Here is an 18,755-nt window from a genome sequence, read left to right as displayed (position 1 = left end):
AGGCGGGAATGGAGGCGTGTGGGGTGTTAAAATTGCAAAAAGTGGCAGGCGGGCCTGACCCCACCTCCAACCAATTTTCCCAAATGCCTGGTTTCGTATCCTGTCTCCGTCCCGCCTCCAAGAGGCGGGATACGCCCATTAACAACCACTAAATTGCCTCTATAATCCTATTTTGAGAGGCCTTTCCGATTTTAACACGTTTCCCACGCGATTCACGTCTCCTCTGCAACACGACGGTGAAACCTGACGGGAGCACAATTAGATTGCTGACTATCAGCTGCAGCTCCACCATTAAATAGGAGATTTAATCAGTCATCATTTGCAGGTGGCAGGACTTTGAGGTCTGGGGGAACTTTTAGCAGGCGTAACCATAGCTGTGGAAGTTTGGAGCATGACACCCATCTCCAGTGTGACCTCTTGGGAAACCCCTCTCGCCACCTTGACTGAGCGCTTCCTCAACTGAGGAATCTACCAGAAGCATGGGAACCATTTATTTCCTTTCCTCGTGGACATCAGATTCGGACAAAGACCAGCCGCGGCAGCAGCAGAACCATGAACAACAGCAGCGGCAACAGGAGCGCCAAGCTGCTGCTCACCCACCTGAAGCTGCACAGGCCAGAAGGCGCCAACCCATGGAAGCCTGTCGGTGCAGGAGGTAGCCCCCAAACAGGGTCTACAGACAGAGGATCAGCTACCTCAACATGAGTGAGCAGCAGTGCCAAAGGCGGCTCCGACTTTCGCGAGAGTTAGTGGGTGACATCTGCGCCATGGTGCAGCAAGACCTGGAGCCCAGAGGAGCAGGTGGACACCCCCTACCAGTGTTCGTCAAAGTCACCACCGCACTCAACTTTTTTGCTTCAGGCTCATTCCAGGGATCAGCAGCAGACATCAGCGGCATCTCCCAGGCGGCCGCACACACTTGCATCACGCAGGTAACTGATGCCCTCTTTGCCATTGCGCACAATCACATCCATTTCTCTAACTGTCATGGCGCGTGCGGCTGGATTAGCTAATCTGGCAGGCTTTCCAAGGGTGCAGGGCGTCATTGACTGCACACATGTGGCCCTTAAGGCACCCCATCGCAATCCAGGTATTTTTGTCAACCGCAATGACTTCCACTCCCTTAACGTGCAGCTGGTGTGTGACCACAAGAAGGAAATTTTGCATGTTTGTGCCAAGTACCCTGGCAGTTGCCATGACTCCTTCATACTGCGCCAGTCTAGTGTGCCTCCGCTCTTCAGTCCGCCAGACCAACTTAACAGATGTCTACTTGGAGACAAGGGCTATCCCCTGAAGACGTGGCTAATGATGCCGTTGAGGAGCCCATCCAATGAAGCTGAGGAGAGCTACAACTACAGCCGCATTTCCACCAGATCCATAATCGAGCAAACCATCGGCTTGCTGAAGATGCGCTTCAGATGCCTGGATAGATCAGGTGGAGCCCTGCAGTACTCATCAACCAGGGTCTCCAGAATCGTCGTGGTTTGCTGTGCACTTCACAACATGGCACAGCGTCGTGGCTTGCAGATTCCTGAGGACCAAGTGGCTCCTCACCTATCCTCCTCAGATGAGGAGGAGGAGGAGGAGAGCGAAAACAAACATCTTGCAGAGGCCCATCAACCAGCGGCAGCAGTACGCGAGAACATTGCTGCCCGGGATGCAAGCAACGCACTCATCTTGGCCAGATTTGCTTAGCCTAGCCAATCAAGCACTTTTGCCTCGCAGCTTCTTACCAGAGCATCAACAATGGCCAAGAACCAACGGATTCCTAGCACTCTGACAATTGCAAGTAATCCTAAGCCCTCAATGTGGAAGTCCCATTAGCGAAATGACACACGCCACAACTGCTACAGTTGCCATCAGAATTTTTATTTACAATAACCAACTGATGCTTTTTCAACATTAAACATCACATTTCACCCAAGTGACTACCCTTGTGACTATTTGTGCAGAGTCTTTCTCTTACGCGTGATCCTACGTGGTGGTTCCCCCTTGGCATCAGCAGATGTGGAGGTCTCTTGCTCACGTTCTTGCTGCTCGTGTCTTTACACCTTTGGCGGGCGTCCTCTGGGGTTGCGAACCTGTGAGGGCTCGGCAACAGTCTGCTGCTCCTGCGGCTGTGCAGGGGTTGAGACGCTGATCTCAGTTGGGTGGGGACTCTGGTGGGGCTCTGACCGAGGACTTGGCAGTGGCATGGAAGTGTGAGTGCTTGGAGAGGAGCCCCCACTTCCTTGTTCTCTGCCACCAACATCCCTCTCATGGGTCAGGTCCACCTCAGCGCTTGCAAATGGCTTGAGAGCACCTTGCTGCACATCAGGGGGGCCATGGTGACCCGTATCTGCACTGGCAGTCCTACTCAGAAGGACTTTCATGAAGGTCTGGTTTCTCTGTTCAGTAGCTGGCCATCGCTCCTCCAGAGATGTCAGTCTATTCTGAACACTCACCATGCTTTCTACACTCTGGCAACTTAGCTACGCCATGGCCGTAGCCATCCTCTCGTCTACTGTAGCGATCCTTTCCACGGAGGTTGCCATCCTTTCCGTGGTGCTGCGTTCATGCGCCAATGACTCCACAAAGGCTCTGCTCATGTTTGCGATGGACTCCTCCATTCACTCCACACTCGCAGCGACCCTGGAGACAAAACCTGCCAGAGACTCCTGCACCTGTTCCTGGAGTTCCAGCACCGCTGTTCTTCTGGATGGATCCAGAGGCAGAGGGTCGACATGCAGCTGAGCCGAGCTGGGCGAGTCCTGCGCCCTTTGACTAGGACTCTCCACTGCTGTCCCTGTCTCCACAATCTGCTGATGCTCACTTGTGAGCTGTGATACACCAGGTGACAACACTACTCTATCTCGCGATGGTCCCACCGAGGTGTGAGTGTCTGTGCTGGTGCTGGGTTGGCTGAATTCTGCTGACGCTGCGCCCTCAGAGGTTGCAGCTTCCTCTGAGGAGTCTGGAGGCTCAGGCTGTTCCTCCTGAATAGTGGGGACGGGTGCTTGCGATGGTCCTATGGGGGAGTAAAGGAAAGAGTCAGAGATGTGAGGCCAAGGTTACATGCATATTGCATATTGCAGATGATCATAAGTCCATCTGTTAGAGCTTCAGAATCATCATCAGCGACTCATGCAATGTCAATGAGAGAGGTGAAAAACTATTCTGTCACCAGCTTTCTCTGATGCACCTGTCTGTCCGTCCCCCACTTGCGCATCGTCCTCGAGTCCCACGATCTCCAGGACCGCCTCCTCCCAAGGGGTGAGGTGGGCTACTGAGGGTGGCCCTCCTCCTGTCCTCGCTCTTTCCCTCTTATTGTGAGCTCTCTTTTCCTGCAATGAGGGAGACAAGTGGAGTTTGAGTGAGAATGAAGGAGTGAGTGTAGAGAATCCATAGCTTAGAAGGAGACAAAGATGGAGCAAGACCAAGGGCTGTGTTTTGTAAGTTGTTTTAATAGCATCACAGTGATAGGGAGTGTGAGGGCTGCACAGTCAAATAGTTAGGTGAATGTGACCATAGAGAGAGGGGGAATGGGTAAGGGTGCAGGGATGTCAGTGTCAAGTGGGATGTGGAGGAAGAGATTGCTAAAGTTGAGTGCTGGTGAGGAGAGGCAATGGGGATCAGATTGAGGGTGATGGCAAAGTCATACTCACTTTTCCAGTGCGCAGAAGGTCATGAAACCTCTTTCTGCACTGAAGCCAGGTTCTGCGGATCATCGACAACGAGTTGGCCTCCTGGGCCACTTGGATCCACACAGCCTTCGTCTGCTGGGGAGGCTTCTTCCTTCCTGAAGAAGGGAAGAGCACCTCCTTACTAGCTCTTGCTCCCTCCACCAAGGCTTGCAGGGCGACGTCATCAAATCTGGGAGCAGACTTAGGTCTCCCGCTGCTCATTCTGCCTCCAGGCCCCTCTCACTGCAAAGACCAAAAGGTTGGCAGTCTACAGAAGAAGCAAGGCTTCTTGCAGACCTTAAATGCAGCAGCAATGATGACGTCATCGGAGGCGAGTTTCAGGCTGAAAAAACTAATTGGGCCATGGGTTCCCACACGCTGGAACTCAATTGCCCAATTATGTGAAAATCGCTTCATTCTCCCACATCGATTTGGAATCGGGTGGATAACACGAAAAGCGGATGACACGACCCCAGCCCGCCCCATGACAAAATCGAGCCCTATGTCTCTCAAACATCTCAAAGTGCTTCATGTACAATGAATTACTTTTAAGTACAGTGATTGTTACATGGGAAAACGCAGCAGCCATTTTGTGCAAAGTGAAATCCTAGAACAGCAATGAGTTGAATGAGTGGAGGGGAGACTATTGGGTAGGTGATCAGAAGTCTCCCCTCTTCAAATAGTGCATGGGGATTTTTAATATCTACCTGTGGTTCAGGTGGACATTAAACAGTCTTCACTCCGTCTCTGCTTTTTATCTTTCATTGTGGGTTTCACCAGGCCCAAATTTTCTTTAACATATTGCTCCACTCCATTTCATATCCTCCTTAAAACTTAATAAAATTTGATTTTTCAGGAAACCTATGTCCGCACAGTTGTGCTGTCCAGCGTAGATTGCTGGATCGAGATCAGGAAGTCAAGTTTTCCCCACTTTCCTTCAAATGATCCAGGTGATACTATAATATGGATGGATGAATACTCTCAAGACAGTTACAAATGGCGAAAAGAAATCTCACCTCAGAATTCTCTGCTTCCTCTTTCTTTGGAGTAAAGACTAAATGCCTATTAATCTCTTCAAGGCTAATCAGGCTTCTGGTCCTAATGAAATGTTGGAATGAAACAGCTTCCACATATTCCTGTAATCCTACAATTAAAAACAAAAAATATTGAAATCCAGACACTAGGCATCTAACATTTTTCACAATGGAAAAGCATTATTTCTAAAACAGTACACCTAAAAACCAAACCAGCAGTCTAGAAAATAGAATGGTTAAGTGATCTTTTACAGGTCAGGCAGTTAGTATAAAGCACCAATTCCTTTTAATAGGTACAAACTACAAAGCTTCAACAAAAGATTGTCAACTCAAACAACAAACTGAAAAACAGCCCTGAATAAATGCTCATGACCAAAGCTACTGTTCCAAGGTGACTGAATAAGTTAAATTCTTTATTACATTGGATTCCAGTAATTTTATTAGTGTTTTGGGATCACATTCTGAAATTTTGTTTGTTGTTCTGTGAAAACTGAAACCCGATGGCCATATACGTGACATGCAAAAAGCATTAGTTATAATGCAGGTCCAGTGGGACAGGAACTGGTCTCGGCTTAAGTTACAGCTATGCCTAATATTCCAACAGCTCTATTATAGAAAAAAAAAATAAAGTACACAAAAGTACAATTTTGGCAGTAGTGAATTAAGAAATATTATATAGGTGGAAATTAGTTCCGGTGATACAAAATGTATTTTCGGGGGGGGGGGCGGGGGAGGGGGGGGTGTGGAGAGAAAGAGTACATCTTGGGGCATGACCACTCAAATAAATTTTCATTTTTGACACTTTGGTGCATTTTCCAGCATTTTAAGTGTACTGTGATTCTTTTCCTTACCTGATTCTGTTTTTATTTTTGCTGTGCTTTCTCTTTTCTATATCAAGTTCTGATTTTTTTTGTCCTGCTTTTAAAATTCAGTCTAGTTGTACATTGTTACCACCTTCCGCACATTTCTTTTTAGTCCAGTTCTTTTAACCCAAGAGAAATACCACGGGACTTGAACTAGTTAAATTAGAAAACTACATCAAAGAACATGCACAGATCATACAAAATGTGTGTATCCAAGGAGAAAAAAATACACACAAAAAGTAAAATGTGCTACCTGGTGTTAAGAAAAAAATCAACATTCTGCATGAAGTTAATCTGTGTATGGCAAAGTTTGAAATCAAATAACTCGGCTGAGTTTCTATGGTGTCAAATATTTTACTGAGGCCAAGGGTCACATTTACTAAGCCATCATCTTTAAAACTATCAATTTTATTTTCAGTGCTGGATCTCTCCAAATTCAATCTGTTTCCTTTTTTTGTAATCTCATACTTAATAAAAATACATTTATTTTATGCAACTTATTCACTGTTTCTTCAGTTATACTCTTTGGGGGAGAAATTCGGTATCGCCCCATTTGGGGCGCAATTATCGGCCGGGAGCAAAGTTTAGCGCCCAGCGCAAATTATCGCCGCCTACTGCTAAATTGGTCTCTTTCGCCCCTGGAGGTGATTGCAGCGCTAAATTAGGCGCTGCACGACTCTCAAGGCGCTAAGCCGGAGGAGCGAGGCGCTAACTCAGAGGGCGGGCGCAGCGCAGGTGCTGTCAGTTAGCGATTGCACACAGACACGCTGGCGCCGGTCAGCTCTTAAAAGGGAGGGTCGATCTTGAATTGCAGCCGCACCCTGCGCATCAGAGCCCTGAATCTCGGCCTGGACAGACCTGTTGCCAAATCCTGAAGCCAAGGACCATGGAGAGCGCCAGGGAGCAAGCGCAGCGCTTCAGCGAGGGGGCATTGGAGGCTCTGGTTGGCGCGGTGGAGCGCAGGCGATCACTCCTGTACCTGGAGAGTGGCAGGAGACCTCTGCCCAGCGAGTACCGAAAAGCTTGGAGGGAGGTGGCTCACAAAGTGACCTCCAGCAGCATGGTGCCTAGGACCCCTGTGCAATGCAGGAAGAAGTTCAACGACCTCACTCGGGTCGTCAGGGTGAGTCCCTTTTTCAGAAACCTCTTCATCCCTCCATCTCGACCTCGCTTTATGGCCAAAGGGTCTTGAAAGCCCCAATGTCCAGCAATCATCCAACACCTATGGCCCTTTCAGGAAACTCGCACACACATTCAGCACTTTGCATACCGTAAGGGCTATTCGACCATGGGAGGCATTTCAGCAAAGATCATGGCTGCATACAGTAAGGGCTATTCGACCATGGGAGGCATTTCAGCAAAGAGCATGGCTGCACACAGTAAGGGCTATTTGACCATGGGAGACATTTCAGCAAAGAGCATGGCTGCACACAATAAGGGCTATTCAACCAAGGGAGGCATTTTAGCCAAGATCATGGCTGCATCTTTACTCAGACCCCGTCCTTTTTCTTGCAGGGCAAGCTGGCGCATAATAGGAGACAGCAGCAATGGACCGGGGGAGGCCGGCCTCACCTTCAAGCCCTGACCGATCTGGAGCAGCGAGTCCACCGGATTGTGGCAAGCCGGATGCTTGGCCCCGTCACCACTGGAGACGCCGACCCCGTTATGGACAGCAATGGTAAGGTCATCACCTTTTTGACCTCTCTCCTTCCACTTGTTCATCACAACAGCATCCTTTGACACTTTCAATCCAAATCAGTACATCGCTGCACTCATGCCTCCCTTGCTGCCACCCTGTCCTCACGCTAAAGCCACTCTTGTACCTCCCTGCTTTCAGATGCTGATTCACCAGGTGAGGAGACGGGCCCTCAAGCTGCCATTGGGAGTGAAGCTGAAGGCGAGGAGTAAGAGGAAGCCGGACCATCAGCGCAACCCTCTGCCGAGGCAGCCCATGCCCATACTGGGGACACGACTTCCCTGGAGGGGAGCGGGGGGAATGGTCTGATGAGGGTGAAGCTCCAGGACCCAGCGGGCTGCAGCAATGCGAGGGGGTAGGGAAGCTCGGGGGCCTTGTCCCCGGAGGGAGAGTGTGGCCTCGAGTCCTGCTGCACTGGACGTAGACAAGGAGTGGGTCCTCGCTGAAATGAGCGCCCAGGCCGAGCAAAGGCACACTGAGCTCATGGCGGCAGTGGCAAGGATGCCCGAATCCATTGCGTCACTGGCAAGGATTGTCCAGGGCTTCAGTGCAGCATAGGCGGCTGCCACGCAAATGCTAAGTGCTGCAATGCAGTCAGTGGCTGGTCTCATGCAGACGCAGATTGAGACTACGAGAGCACTAACTGCTGCCACCCTCGCTGGATCGGGCAGATTTCCCCGGGGCCCTCACCGCGCCACAGCAGGCCAGCAATCTGTGCTCCAGCAGATTGCTCCGCATGCTGAAGTGCTGCCCCGTGGGAGTGCCAGTGTGTTGGTCGAGCAGGGAGTTGCTGTCCTCTCTCAGGATGACAGCATTCCTGCTGCCAGCACTGTCACTTCTCCACTGCAGTTGCCACCACCTGTAGGACAGACTGCTGCCACCCATGTAGAGTTGGAGCAGTCAGCAGCCGGGCCCTCCAGGCCCAGAGCTGGTCCAGGCCGTCCCTCAAGGGCATCTGCAGTCTCAGTTTCTGACACTCAGCAGCCTTCCCCCAGCCTTGCTGCAGCCACTGGGGTCCCATTACAGAGGAGCTGCAGGGTAGGAAGGGGGTAATTTCGCAAGGGAAGCAGATCACCCTCGAAGGGCAAAAAGTAGGAGGTGTGGCAAAATGTTGTACATTGTTTTATTGAAGGCCGAGGATCGTGGTCTTATTTTTGTTACTGTTTTGGACATTGTCTCCAGGTTGTGAGAGTCAGTTATGTGATTGACTATTGTTTTTTGTGTTTCTTTCTATTACTTTGTCATGCGGGAAGGATACACAGTTTGGTAAATAAAGAAGTGTCTTTATTCAAAATGTGCATGTTTGCTCTTTGCACTCATTGTTGCCTTGACCGGCTTAGGGGTTGCGGCATGGTTCCATTCAGGTTCTTTGAATGGCAGAAGCCATTCCCTCAGAGGGGGCCTAGAAGCGACTTGCTATAAGCCTTTGACAGACAGCCCTTGCACTTTGTGCCTCCCTCCCGTCTTGGTGCTGCTGCTCCTCCTCCTCTGCCGGTGCTCCAAGGCCCGGTGGCATTGGCTGGGTCCTGAGGATTGCCAGGTTATGCAGCATGCAGCACACAACGACGAAGTGGGAGACTCGCTCAGGCGAGTACTGAAGGGCTCCTCCAGAGTGGTCCAGACAGCGGAACCGTTGCTTCAGCACGCCGATTGTGTGCTCAACGATGTTCCTGGTAGCTTGATGGCTCTCGTTGTATCGTTCTTCAGCAGGGGTGCTGGGCGAACGGAGCGGGGTCATCAGCCAGGTGCACAGAGGATAGCCCTTGTCCCCGAGAAGCCAGCCTCCTGGGTGAAGCGGGGCCTCAAAAATGTCTGCCACAGAAGTCTGGCACAGGATGAAGGCATCGTGGCTGCTGCCTGGAAAGTGGGCATTGACAGCGAGTATCAGCTGTCTGTGGTCACAGACCAACTGGACGTTCAAGGAATGGAAGCCCTTTCGGTTGCGGAAATCCTCGGCATTCTCTTGTGGCACCCGCAAAGCCACATGGGTGCAGTCAATGGCGCCCTGCACCATGGGGAAGCCCGCTATTCTTGCAAAGCCCGCTGCGCGTTCTTGCTGCTTGTCCGGGGTCATGGGGAAAGAGATGTACTCTCGTCTCCTTTTAAAGAGGGCATTTGTGACTTGATGGATGCAGCAATGCACCGCGAACTGGGAGATATTGGCAATGTCCCCAGTAGCAGATTGAAAGGAGCCAGTGGCATAAAAGTTGAGAGCCACTGTTATCTTCACTGCCACCGACAGAGACGTCCTGCTCCTCAGTTGAGGCTGCAGATCTGGCTGAAGCAGGTGGCAGAGCTCAGTGACCGCCTCCTTGCTGAATCGCAGCCTTCGCAAACACTGCTCCTCAGACATACTGATGTATGAGAACTGTTGGCGCAAAACCCTGGGAGGGTAAGGTCTCATGTACCAACGCCTGTTGGCCCTCCTCCATCTGGCCACGATTGCCACTCTCTCTCTGCGTCTCTGTGCCCTCCGAATGTGATGGAGAAGGACGACGTTCCCATCCATTGCAGCCCCCATAGTATGTGGGCAATCAAAGTTATGCTGGTGAAAAAGCAAAGCAACTACAAAGTTATGGTCAGAAGCCAAAACTACCTCAGACAGCATTGACTCAATGCAGAAGTCTCTCTTTCTCCCTTTGTCTCTCTGCAAATCTCTCTCTCTCTCTCAGAATGAGTGGTCCAAAAATGGCTACCACACAGAAGACAGGAAGAGCCCCCTTTAAATAGCGCCCCCCCAGCCCCACAGCGACTGGGAAGCGTTCCAGTCAACCTGTCGTTGGCAGCGACAGGCAGAAAGGAGGGGGGCGCCACTGAATTTCCGGTCCGGGGCGCCCCAAGGGCGCTGCACTCTCGAATGACATCAAGATCTGCATGCGCAGGAGAGCGGGCGGTACGGTTTAGCGCCGCCACTAAGTGTCCGGTCAATTTCACGAGAGGCGCAGGTATCGCCGCGCCCGGGCGCTAGTTGGTTAGCGCCCCACTTATCGCCCTCTTAAGGCGCTAACGGGTGGCGCTAACAACTGAATTTCTCCCCCTCTGTCCTTTAACCCTGGCGCTGTTAAGAAACGTAGAAACATAGAAAAATAAGAGCAGGAGTAGGCCATTCGGCCCTTCGAGCCTGCTCCGCCATTCAATATGATCATGGCTGATCCTCTATCTCAATGGCCCAGAAATTCGGGTCGGAGGCTTCCCGCGGGTGCAAGCCTCCGACCTGCACGTGCCTAGCGCGCCGGCCGTTGTGCTGTGGGCCCGCATGGGATTCCAATCCTGAGCCTGCTCCAACTGCCGGCGCGCAGTGCTTGCGTAACCCAGGGGCGCAGTTAGTTAGAAGCGTCCCCTGGGATCACGTGGGCCATGGAGAGCCAATGGTAGCAGGGAATCTGTATTCATAGATTTGACAGGAAGACCTGTCAAATCTATGAATACAATTCAGCCCCAAAACATAACTAAAACTTCAAATAAATTTTTAAAAAATCACATTCTTAATAAAATAACTATAAATTACATAAAATAACTATTTTAAACAATAATTTAAAATTTTGAAAAAATTAATTACCGTTTCTAACAGGGCTAAAAATAAACTTACCTTTCTTTAAAGTATTTAAAAATAATAAACCTGTAGAAAAAATGTTTTAATTTTACTTAATTCACCGCTTACCTTGTTAAAAGCAGGCCTTGCGACTGCTTTTTATAAGCATAGCTGCTAGAAACTTACCCTCCCGGAAAAACCTGGAAAAAAAACGGAAGTTCCAGACATACGGGCTGCCTCTCCGGCGCACGCGTTCGACCTGTGAACCCCTTCCTTTAATGGAACGGAAGTTCCGGTTTCCCGTGCATGCACGAAACTGGCACTTTCGTTGGGCCTACGTGTGAGTACCCAGTACGTACTCACCCGTGGGGACCTGAATTTCTGGGCCATTAATACCATATTCCCACTCTCTCCCCATACCCCTCGATGCCTTTTGTGTCTAGAAATCTATCTATCTCCTTCTTAAATATATTCAGTGACTTGGCCTCCACAGCTTTCTGTGGTAGAGAATTCCACAGGTTCACCACCTTGAGTGAAGAAATTTCTCCTCATCTCAGTCCGAAATGTCCTACCCCGTATCCTGAGACTGTGACCCCTCGTTCTAGATCCCCGGGCCAGGGGAAACATCCTCCCTGCATCCAGTCTGTCTAGCCTTGTCAGAATTTTATACGTTTCAATGAGATCCCCTCTCATTCTTCTAAACTCTAGTGAATACAGTCCTAGTTGACCCAATCTCTCCTCATACGACAGTCCTGCCATCCCAGGAATCAGTCAGGTGAACCTTCGCTGCACTCCCTCTATGACAAGTATATCCTTTCTTTGGTAAGGAGACCAAAACTGCACACAGTTTGGCCTTGGCTCTTTACCCTAGTCCTGTCCTGCTCTGTGAACCTTGACTCTTTATCTACATAAACTTGAGCTCATCCAGAACTCTGCTGCCCATATCCTAACTCACACCAAGTCCCGTTCACCCACCACCCTTCAAGTTATTCCATGGCCTTGCCCCTCCTTATCTCTGTAACCCCCTTTGCCCTACAACCTTCTGAGATCTCTGCGCTCCTTCAATTCTGGGCTCATACATCTACCATTGGTGGCTGTGCCTTCAGCTGCCTAGGTCCCAAGCTCTGGAATTCCCTCCCTAAACCACTCCGCGTCTCGCTCTTCCTTTAAGACACTCTGGAAAACCTACCAAATCTGTCCTTTATGTAGCTCGGTGTCAAATTTTATTTGATAACGCTTGACTTCACTGTCTCCATTTCTGGGGATAGGCTATCGACAAACATCCAGTAGAAGCCCACTGACTCCCACAGCTACCTGGGCTACTCTTTCTCCCACCCCGCTCCCTGTTAAGGACTCTATTCCATTCTCCCAGTTTCTCCATCTCTGCCTCATCTGTTCTGATGATACCACCTTCCATACTAGTGCTTCCGATATGTCTTCCTCTTTCCTCAGCTGAGGATTCCCCTCTACTGTGGTTGACATGGCCCTCAACTTTGTCCGTTCCATTTCCTGCACTTTTGCTCTCACCCCTTCCCCTCCCTCCCAGAACCACGATAGGGTTCCCCTTGTCCTCACCTTTCACCCCACCAGCCTCCACATTCAACAGATCATCCTTCGCCATTTCCGCCACCTCCAGCGTGATCCCACCACCAAACACATCTTCCCCATCCCTCCCCTTTCAGCATTCCGAAGGAATCGCTCCCTCCGCAACACCATGGTCCACTCCTCTATCACCCCCAATACCCCTTTCCCCTTCCCACGGCACCTTCCCGTGCAAGCGCAGGAGAGGCAACACCTGCCCTTTTACCTCCTCCCTTCCTACTGTCCAGGGCCCCAAATACTCCTTCCAGGTGAAACAGCGATTTACTATACTTCTTGCAAGTCAGTATACTGTATTCGCTGCTCACGATGCGGTCTCCTCTACACATTGGGGAGGCCAAACGCAGATTGGGTGATCGCTTTGCAGATCACCTCCATCCAGTCCGTAAGCGTGACCCCGAGCTTCCGGTCACCTGTCACTTTAATTCTCTGCTCTACTTCCACTCTGACCTCTCCGTCCTTGACCTCTTACACGGTTCCAACGATGCTCAACGTGAGCTCGAGGAACAGCACCTCATCTTTCGATTAGGCACTTCACAGCCTTCTGGACTCAACATCGTGTTCAACAATTTCAGATTATAACCTCGGCCCCTTTTCTCTCTCACATGGTAGCTGATGATGATTCTGCCATTGTCATTTACACTTCAACTAGAGTCATCTTTTGTTTCTTAACTTGTCCCATTGCCATCTCCTTTTGCCATGCACTATCATCCCTTTTGTCTTTCAATCTCTCCTGCCTTCCATCATATCACAGACCTTCCCTTTTGTTCTTTCCTCCCCTCCCACCTTTCCCTGCCCCACACTTGCTTAAATATCTGTTACTTCTTCAACTTTTTTCCAGTTCTGACGAAGGGGCATCAACCTGAAACGTTAACTGTTTCTCTCTCCACGATGCTGCCTGACCTGCTGAGTGTTTCCAGCATTTTCTGTTGTTTCCGATTTCCAGCATCCGTAGTATTTTGCAATTGTATTAGTGTTTGGTTCACTGCCACTTCTCTTCTAGGAATGCCCACCTTGAAGAAGTTCTGCTCTTCTCTCCGACGGGATTTCCGTCCATCTCATCAACCTTGTTCATCTTCAGTGCTTTCTGTTTACCTTCTCGTGTTTGATCAGGTATCTGCCAAGACTCGTTTTCACAGCCACACCTCTTTCCTCAGTAACTGTCTCCAGTTCCGACTTATTCCATGCGGATTCCAACTGAAATTCCAGCCTTTGTATTTCAGATCCACAGATTACAGATATCACCAAGATATTCAGTGTTCCTCAAACCACTGCTCTCACAACATCCTGAATTCCACGCTCAACGCCATGCGCCGCCACATGCACTCTCGACCTCTCTTTTCAGCAGCACCGACGCACCCTATCTCAAAGCTGTCCTGGTCCACAGTTCCATTTCATCTTTCGCCTCATCCGACGCTTCAACAAAAGACGTTTTTTCTTCCTTTCAGATGTCAAGGATTGCAAGCTTCATCAACTCTTGAACACCAACGCCCCTCCGGAACCTTCTTCCCCTTCACTTTCCTCTGACTCCACCCCTTCTTCCAATCTCACCCCCTGCTGTGTTTGCACTATCCCCTCTGACCTTCCCCTCTCTGACCACGAACGATCAGTCCTCAACAAAGGCCTGAGCTTCATCCCCTTATGCCCCCATCTCAATGAATTTCGAGCACGGCACGATGGCGAGCTCTTTTTCCGTCACCTTCGTCTCCGTGCCCACTTCTTTGGCCAGGAGTCTTCTCCCGCTTTCAGAATTCTCGTTCTACCTGGACCCCTCCCTCTGGCCTCTTACCCTCTCTAGATCTTTTCATTGCAAACTGCCAGCGTGACATCGGCCGTCTTAATTTCTCTGCTCCCCTCACTCACTTCAACCTAGCTCCCTCTGAACTTGCAGCACTCCGTTCTCTCCGATCCAACCCTAACATTGTCATTAAACCTGCCAACAAGGGTGGTGCTGTTGTTGTTTGGCGAACCGACCGCTACCGTGCGGAGGCTGAACACCTACTCACTGACACCTCCTCCTACCTCCCCTGGACCATGACCTCATTACCAGACATCAAGCCATTGATTCCAAAACTATCACTGACCTCATCTCCTCTGGAGATCTTCCCTCCATGGCTGTCAACCTCCAAGTCCCCCAACCCCGCACAGCCCGCTTTTACCTCCTTCCCAAGATCCACAAACAGGGCTGCCCTGGTAGACCCATCGTTTCAGCCTGTTCTTGCCCCACGGGACAGATTTCTTATCTCGACTCTTTTTCTCCCCTTGTCCAGTCTCTCCCCACCTACATTTACGACTCTTCCAATGCCCTCCGCCACTTTAACAGGTTCCAGTTTCCTGGCCGCAACTGTCTCCTTTTCACTATGGACGTACAATCCCTCTACACCTCCATCCCCCCACCAGAACGGCCCGAGGGCGCTCCGCTTCTTCCTTGAACAGAGGCCCAACCAGTCCCCATCCATCACCACCCTCCTCTGCCTGGCTGAACTTGTTCTCACATTGAACAACTTCTCCTCTGACTCCACTCACTTCCTCCAAATTAAAGGTGTTGCTATGGGAACCCGCATGGGCCCTAGCTATGACGATAGCAAAATACTGCGGATGCTGGAAATCCGAAATAACAACAGAAAATGCTGGAAAAACTCAGCAGGCCAGGGCAGCATCCGTGGAGAGAGAAACAGAGTTAACGTTTCAGATCGATGACCTTTCGTCAGAACTGGAAAAAAGCAGGAAAAGGAATAGATTGTGAAGCAAGTTAGGGGCTGGGAAAAGAGGGAGGGGATGAAAGAACAAAGGGGAAGGTCAGTGATAGGATAGAAAGCAGGAGAGATTAAGAGACATTGAGAGATATTCAAGGCAAACGGAGGTGGTAATGGGACAGGTTAAGGAACAAAGGATAGCCATAGATGAGGTGTGCATTGCACTGTCCTAGCTATGCCTGCCTTTTCATGGGATATGTGGAACATTCTTTGTTCCAGTCCTACTCAGGTCACTCCCTCAACTCTTTTTCTGGTACATTGATGACTGTATTGGTGACGTCTCCTGCTCTTGCCCTGAACTAGAAAATTTCATTTACTTTGCTTCCAATTTTCACTTTACCCTCACCTTCACATGGTCCATCTTCAACTCTTGCGTTCCCTTCCTTGACTTCTCTGTCTCCTCCTTTAAGACACTCCGTAAAACCTACCAAATCTATCCTAAAATCTCTTCATGCAGCTCGGTGTCAAAGTTTGTTTGATAACGCTTCTGTGAATTGTTATGGGGAATTTTACTACATTGAAGGCACTATAGAAATGCAAGTTGTTGTTATCCTGGTCATGGACTTTCACCCTAGTCCTGTCCTGCATTGTGAGGCTTGGCCCTTTACTACGTTAAAGGCACTATAGAAATGCAAGTTGTTGTTATCCTAGTCATGGAGCGTTACCCTAATCCTGTCCTACAGTGTAAGCCATGGCCCTGCATCCTAGTCCTCTCCTGCACTGTGAGCCTTGGCCCTTTACCCTAGTCTTCTCCTGCACTGTGAGCCATGGCCCTTTACCCTAGTCCTGTCTACACTGTGAGCCTTGGCCCTTTACCCTTGTCCTGTCTACACTGTGAGCCTTGGCCCTTTACCCTAGTCCTGTCTACACTGTGAGCCTTGGCCCTTTACCCTAGTCCTGTCTACACTGTGAGCCTTGGCCCTTTACCCTAGTCCTGTCTACACTGTGAGCCTTGGCCCTTTACCCCAGTCCTGTCTACACTGTGAGCCGTGGCCCTTTACCCTAGTCCTGCCTACACTGTGAGCCTTGGCCCTTTACCCTAGTCCTGTCTACACTGTGAGCCTTGGCCCTTTACCCTAGTCCTTTCCTATATACTGAGCGTTGGTTCTTTACCTTTGTTCAAAGTTCTTCCCCTTTTTGTATTCCAATTTTGGGCACAATGTTCCCTCTAATTTTTTGGGGGGCCTCGCGGCCAAGTCAAAATTCCACGCATGGACGGTTTTTCCATTTAAAAGCCGGTGAGCGAGCCACTTGGGACCTCCAGACCTTAAAGGGAACATTGTCTAGACACCACACTTTAAGGATGTGAAGGCTGTGGAGAGGACACAGAAGAGATTTACAAGAATGGTTCCAGGGACATGGAAATACAGTTATGTGGATAGACTAGAGAATGCTGGGGTTGTTCTCCTTGGAGCAGAGAAGGCTAAGAGGAGATTTGATAGAGATGTTTAAAATCATGAAGGATTTAAATGGAGTAAAGAGAAACTGTTTCCAATGGCGGAAGGGTCAATAACCAGAGGGCACAGATTTAAGGTGATTGGCAAAAGAACCAGAGGCGACATGAGGAGAAACTTTTTCCCACAAGAAGTGGTTAGAATTTGGAATGCACTGCCTGATAGGGTGTTGCATACAGATTCAATAGTACCCTTCAAAAGGGAATTAAACAAATACTTGAAGTAGAAAAAATTGCAGGGATATGGGGAAAGAGCTGGGGAGTGGGACTAACGGGATTGGTCTTCGAAAGAGTTGGCGCATACTCGATGGGCCTCCTTCAGTACCGTACTATTCTATGAATCTATGATAAGAAAATTATTTTTAACCAGTTATTTCTTTAATGGTCTTTTTTTTTAAATGAATCTTATTGCTGATGCAAAAAACCTTCAAGTAGGGTTTCCCTCCCTCATTGGCTGCCAGTTAGAGGGCAGATCTGGAGCAACGCCATTGTCAATGGTGGTGGGGGGAGGAATGGAGCCATGCTGGAATACTCCCCAAATTGAGAACCACTCCACAGCGGCCAATCCCAGGAAACCATGCTACAGGCCCTCAGTCTAGCATAATATCATACGCCTCCCGCCAACTGGAGGGGGAAGGGGGGGGGGGGGAGGGGGGGGAGGGGGGAGGGGGGGAAGGGAGGGAGGGAGGGGGGGAAGGGAGGGAGGGAGGGGGGGAGGGGGAGGGGGAAGGGGGAGGAGGGGGGAGGGTTGTATCTTAAAAAGACAGAAACAACCAACACAGAAACACAACCCAGTAAGCTGTACAACACCAAAAAATCATACAGATGGGCCAAAAACAGCACGGAAAAATACCAGAAAGCAATTAGCAATGAATCAACTCAAGCTCTCTTGGACACCTTTCTGGATAACATATACACTCACAATAAAGAAGGCGTAAACCAGGCAGTGAATAACCTAAATAATATTTTTGATAATTTGGCAACAAGGTCAAACTTGAAAGCTCGCAAGAACAAACCCAAAACAAAAAACTATGAAAAATGGTTTGACCCAGATTGCCATAACATGAGGAAAAAACTTAGAAAAATATCAAACCAAAAACACAGACAGCCAGAAAACGAGGAATTACGCCTTACTTATTGTCAGACACTAACACAATACAGAAACACACTCAGAACCAAAAAAGAGCAGTATATTAAGAATACACTCAGCTCCATTGAGGAATCCATTGATTCCAATTGTTTCTGGGACAACTGGAATACATTACACAAAAAACAACACGACGAATTGGCCATTCAAAATGGAGACACATGGGAAAACCACTTTGAAAAATTATACCAGAAAAACACACTAAGGCCAGAGCAACACCAAATATGCAAAAAACTGGAAAAGCTCAAAATGGCCATAAAAGATAACCAAAACCCGCTAGACTCCATAATAACAGAAAAAGAACTATTTGAAAAACTCAAGGACCTGCGATCTGGAAAAGCTTGCGGTGCAGACGGCATACTAAGCGAGATGATTAAACACACAGACGATAAAATGAAACTGACCATCCTAAAACTCTTCAACTTGGTTCTGAGTGTCGGTTACTTCCCTGATATCTGGAACAAAGGACTCATAACGCCCATGTACAAAAGTGGGGACAAAGTCGACCCAAATAACTATCGAGGCATCTGTGTAAACAGTAACCTGGGGAAGGTATTCTGTAGTATCATAAACAAAAGACTTATAAACTTCCTTGAGGAGCACAATGTCTTGAGTAAAAGCCAAATTGGATTCCTACCAAACTATAGAACATCAGATCATATCTTCACCCTACAGACACTAATTGACAAACATGTTCATCAAAACAAAAGCAAAATCTACGCATGCTTTATAGATTTCCAGAAGGCTTTCGATTCCATCTGGCACGACGGTCTATTCCTGAAACTTATCGAAAGCGGGGGTAGGGGGAAAAACATATGATGTAATTAAATCAATGTATACAAACAACAAATGTGCAGTTAAAATTGGAGACAAACAAACAAAATACTTCCCACAGGAGCGGGGGGTGACGCAGGGCTCGCCCATCTCACCGACACTCTTTAATATTTACATAAATGAATTGGCAAAACTACTTGAACAATCTACAGCACCCGGCCTCACCCTATATGAATCCA

The 18,755-nt window shown here is 49.1% G+C and overlaps 1 protein-coding gene across 1 annotated transcript in view; it reads right to left on the bottom strand.

Moving 5' to 3' along the window:
- tsnax (translin-associated factor X) overlaps positions 1 to 18,755 on the bottom strand; it is a 44,571-nt gene that overhangs the window by 8,822 nt on the left and 16,994 nt on the right. The window contains exon 2 of the mRNA XM_085998177.1: positions 4,679 to 4,850. Coding sequence (XP_085854303.1) covers positions 4,679 to 4,850 — 172 coding nt within the window. The remainder of the gene's footprint in view (positions 1 to 4,678; positions 4,851 to 18,755) is intronic.

This window comes from Somniosus microcephalus, chromosome 9 (genome assembly GCF_052327205.1).
Source record: "Somniosus microcephalus isolate GS21.2 chromosome 9, FLI_Smic_1.0, whole genome shotgun sequence".
In the NCBI taxonomy this organism is placed as follows: domain Eukaryota; kingdom Metazoa; phylum Chordata; class Chondrichthyes; order Squaliformes; family Somniosidae; genus Somniosus; species Somniosus microcephalus.
Note: the sequence above shows the minus strand (reverse complement) of the source record. Positions and strands in the feature narration are given on the sequence as shown.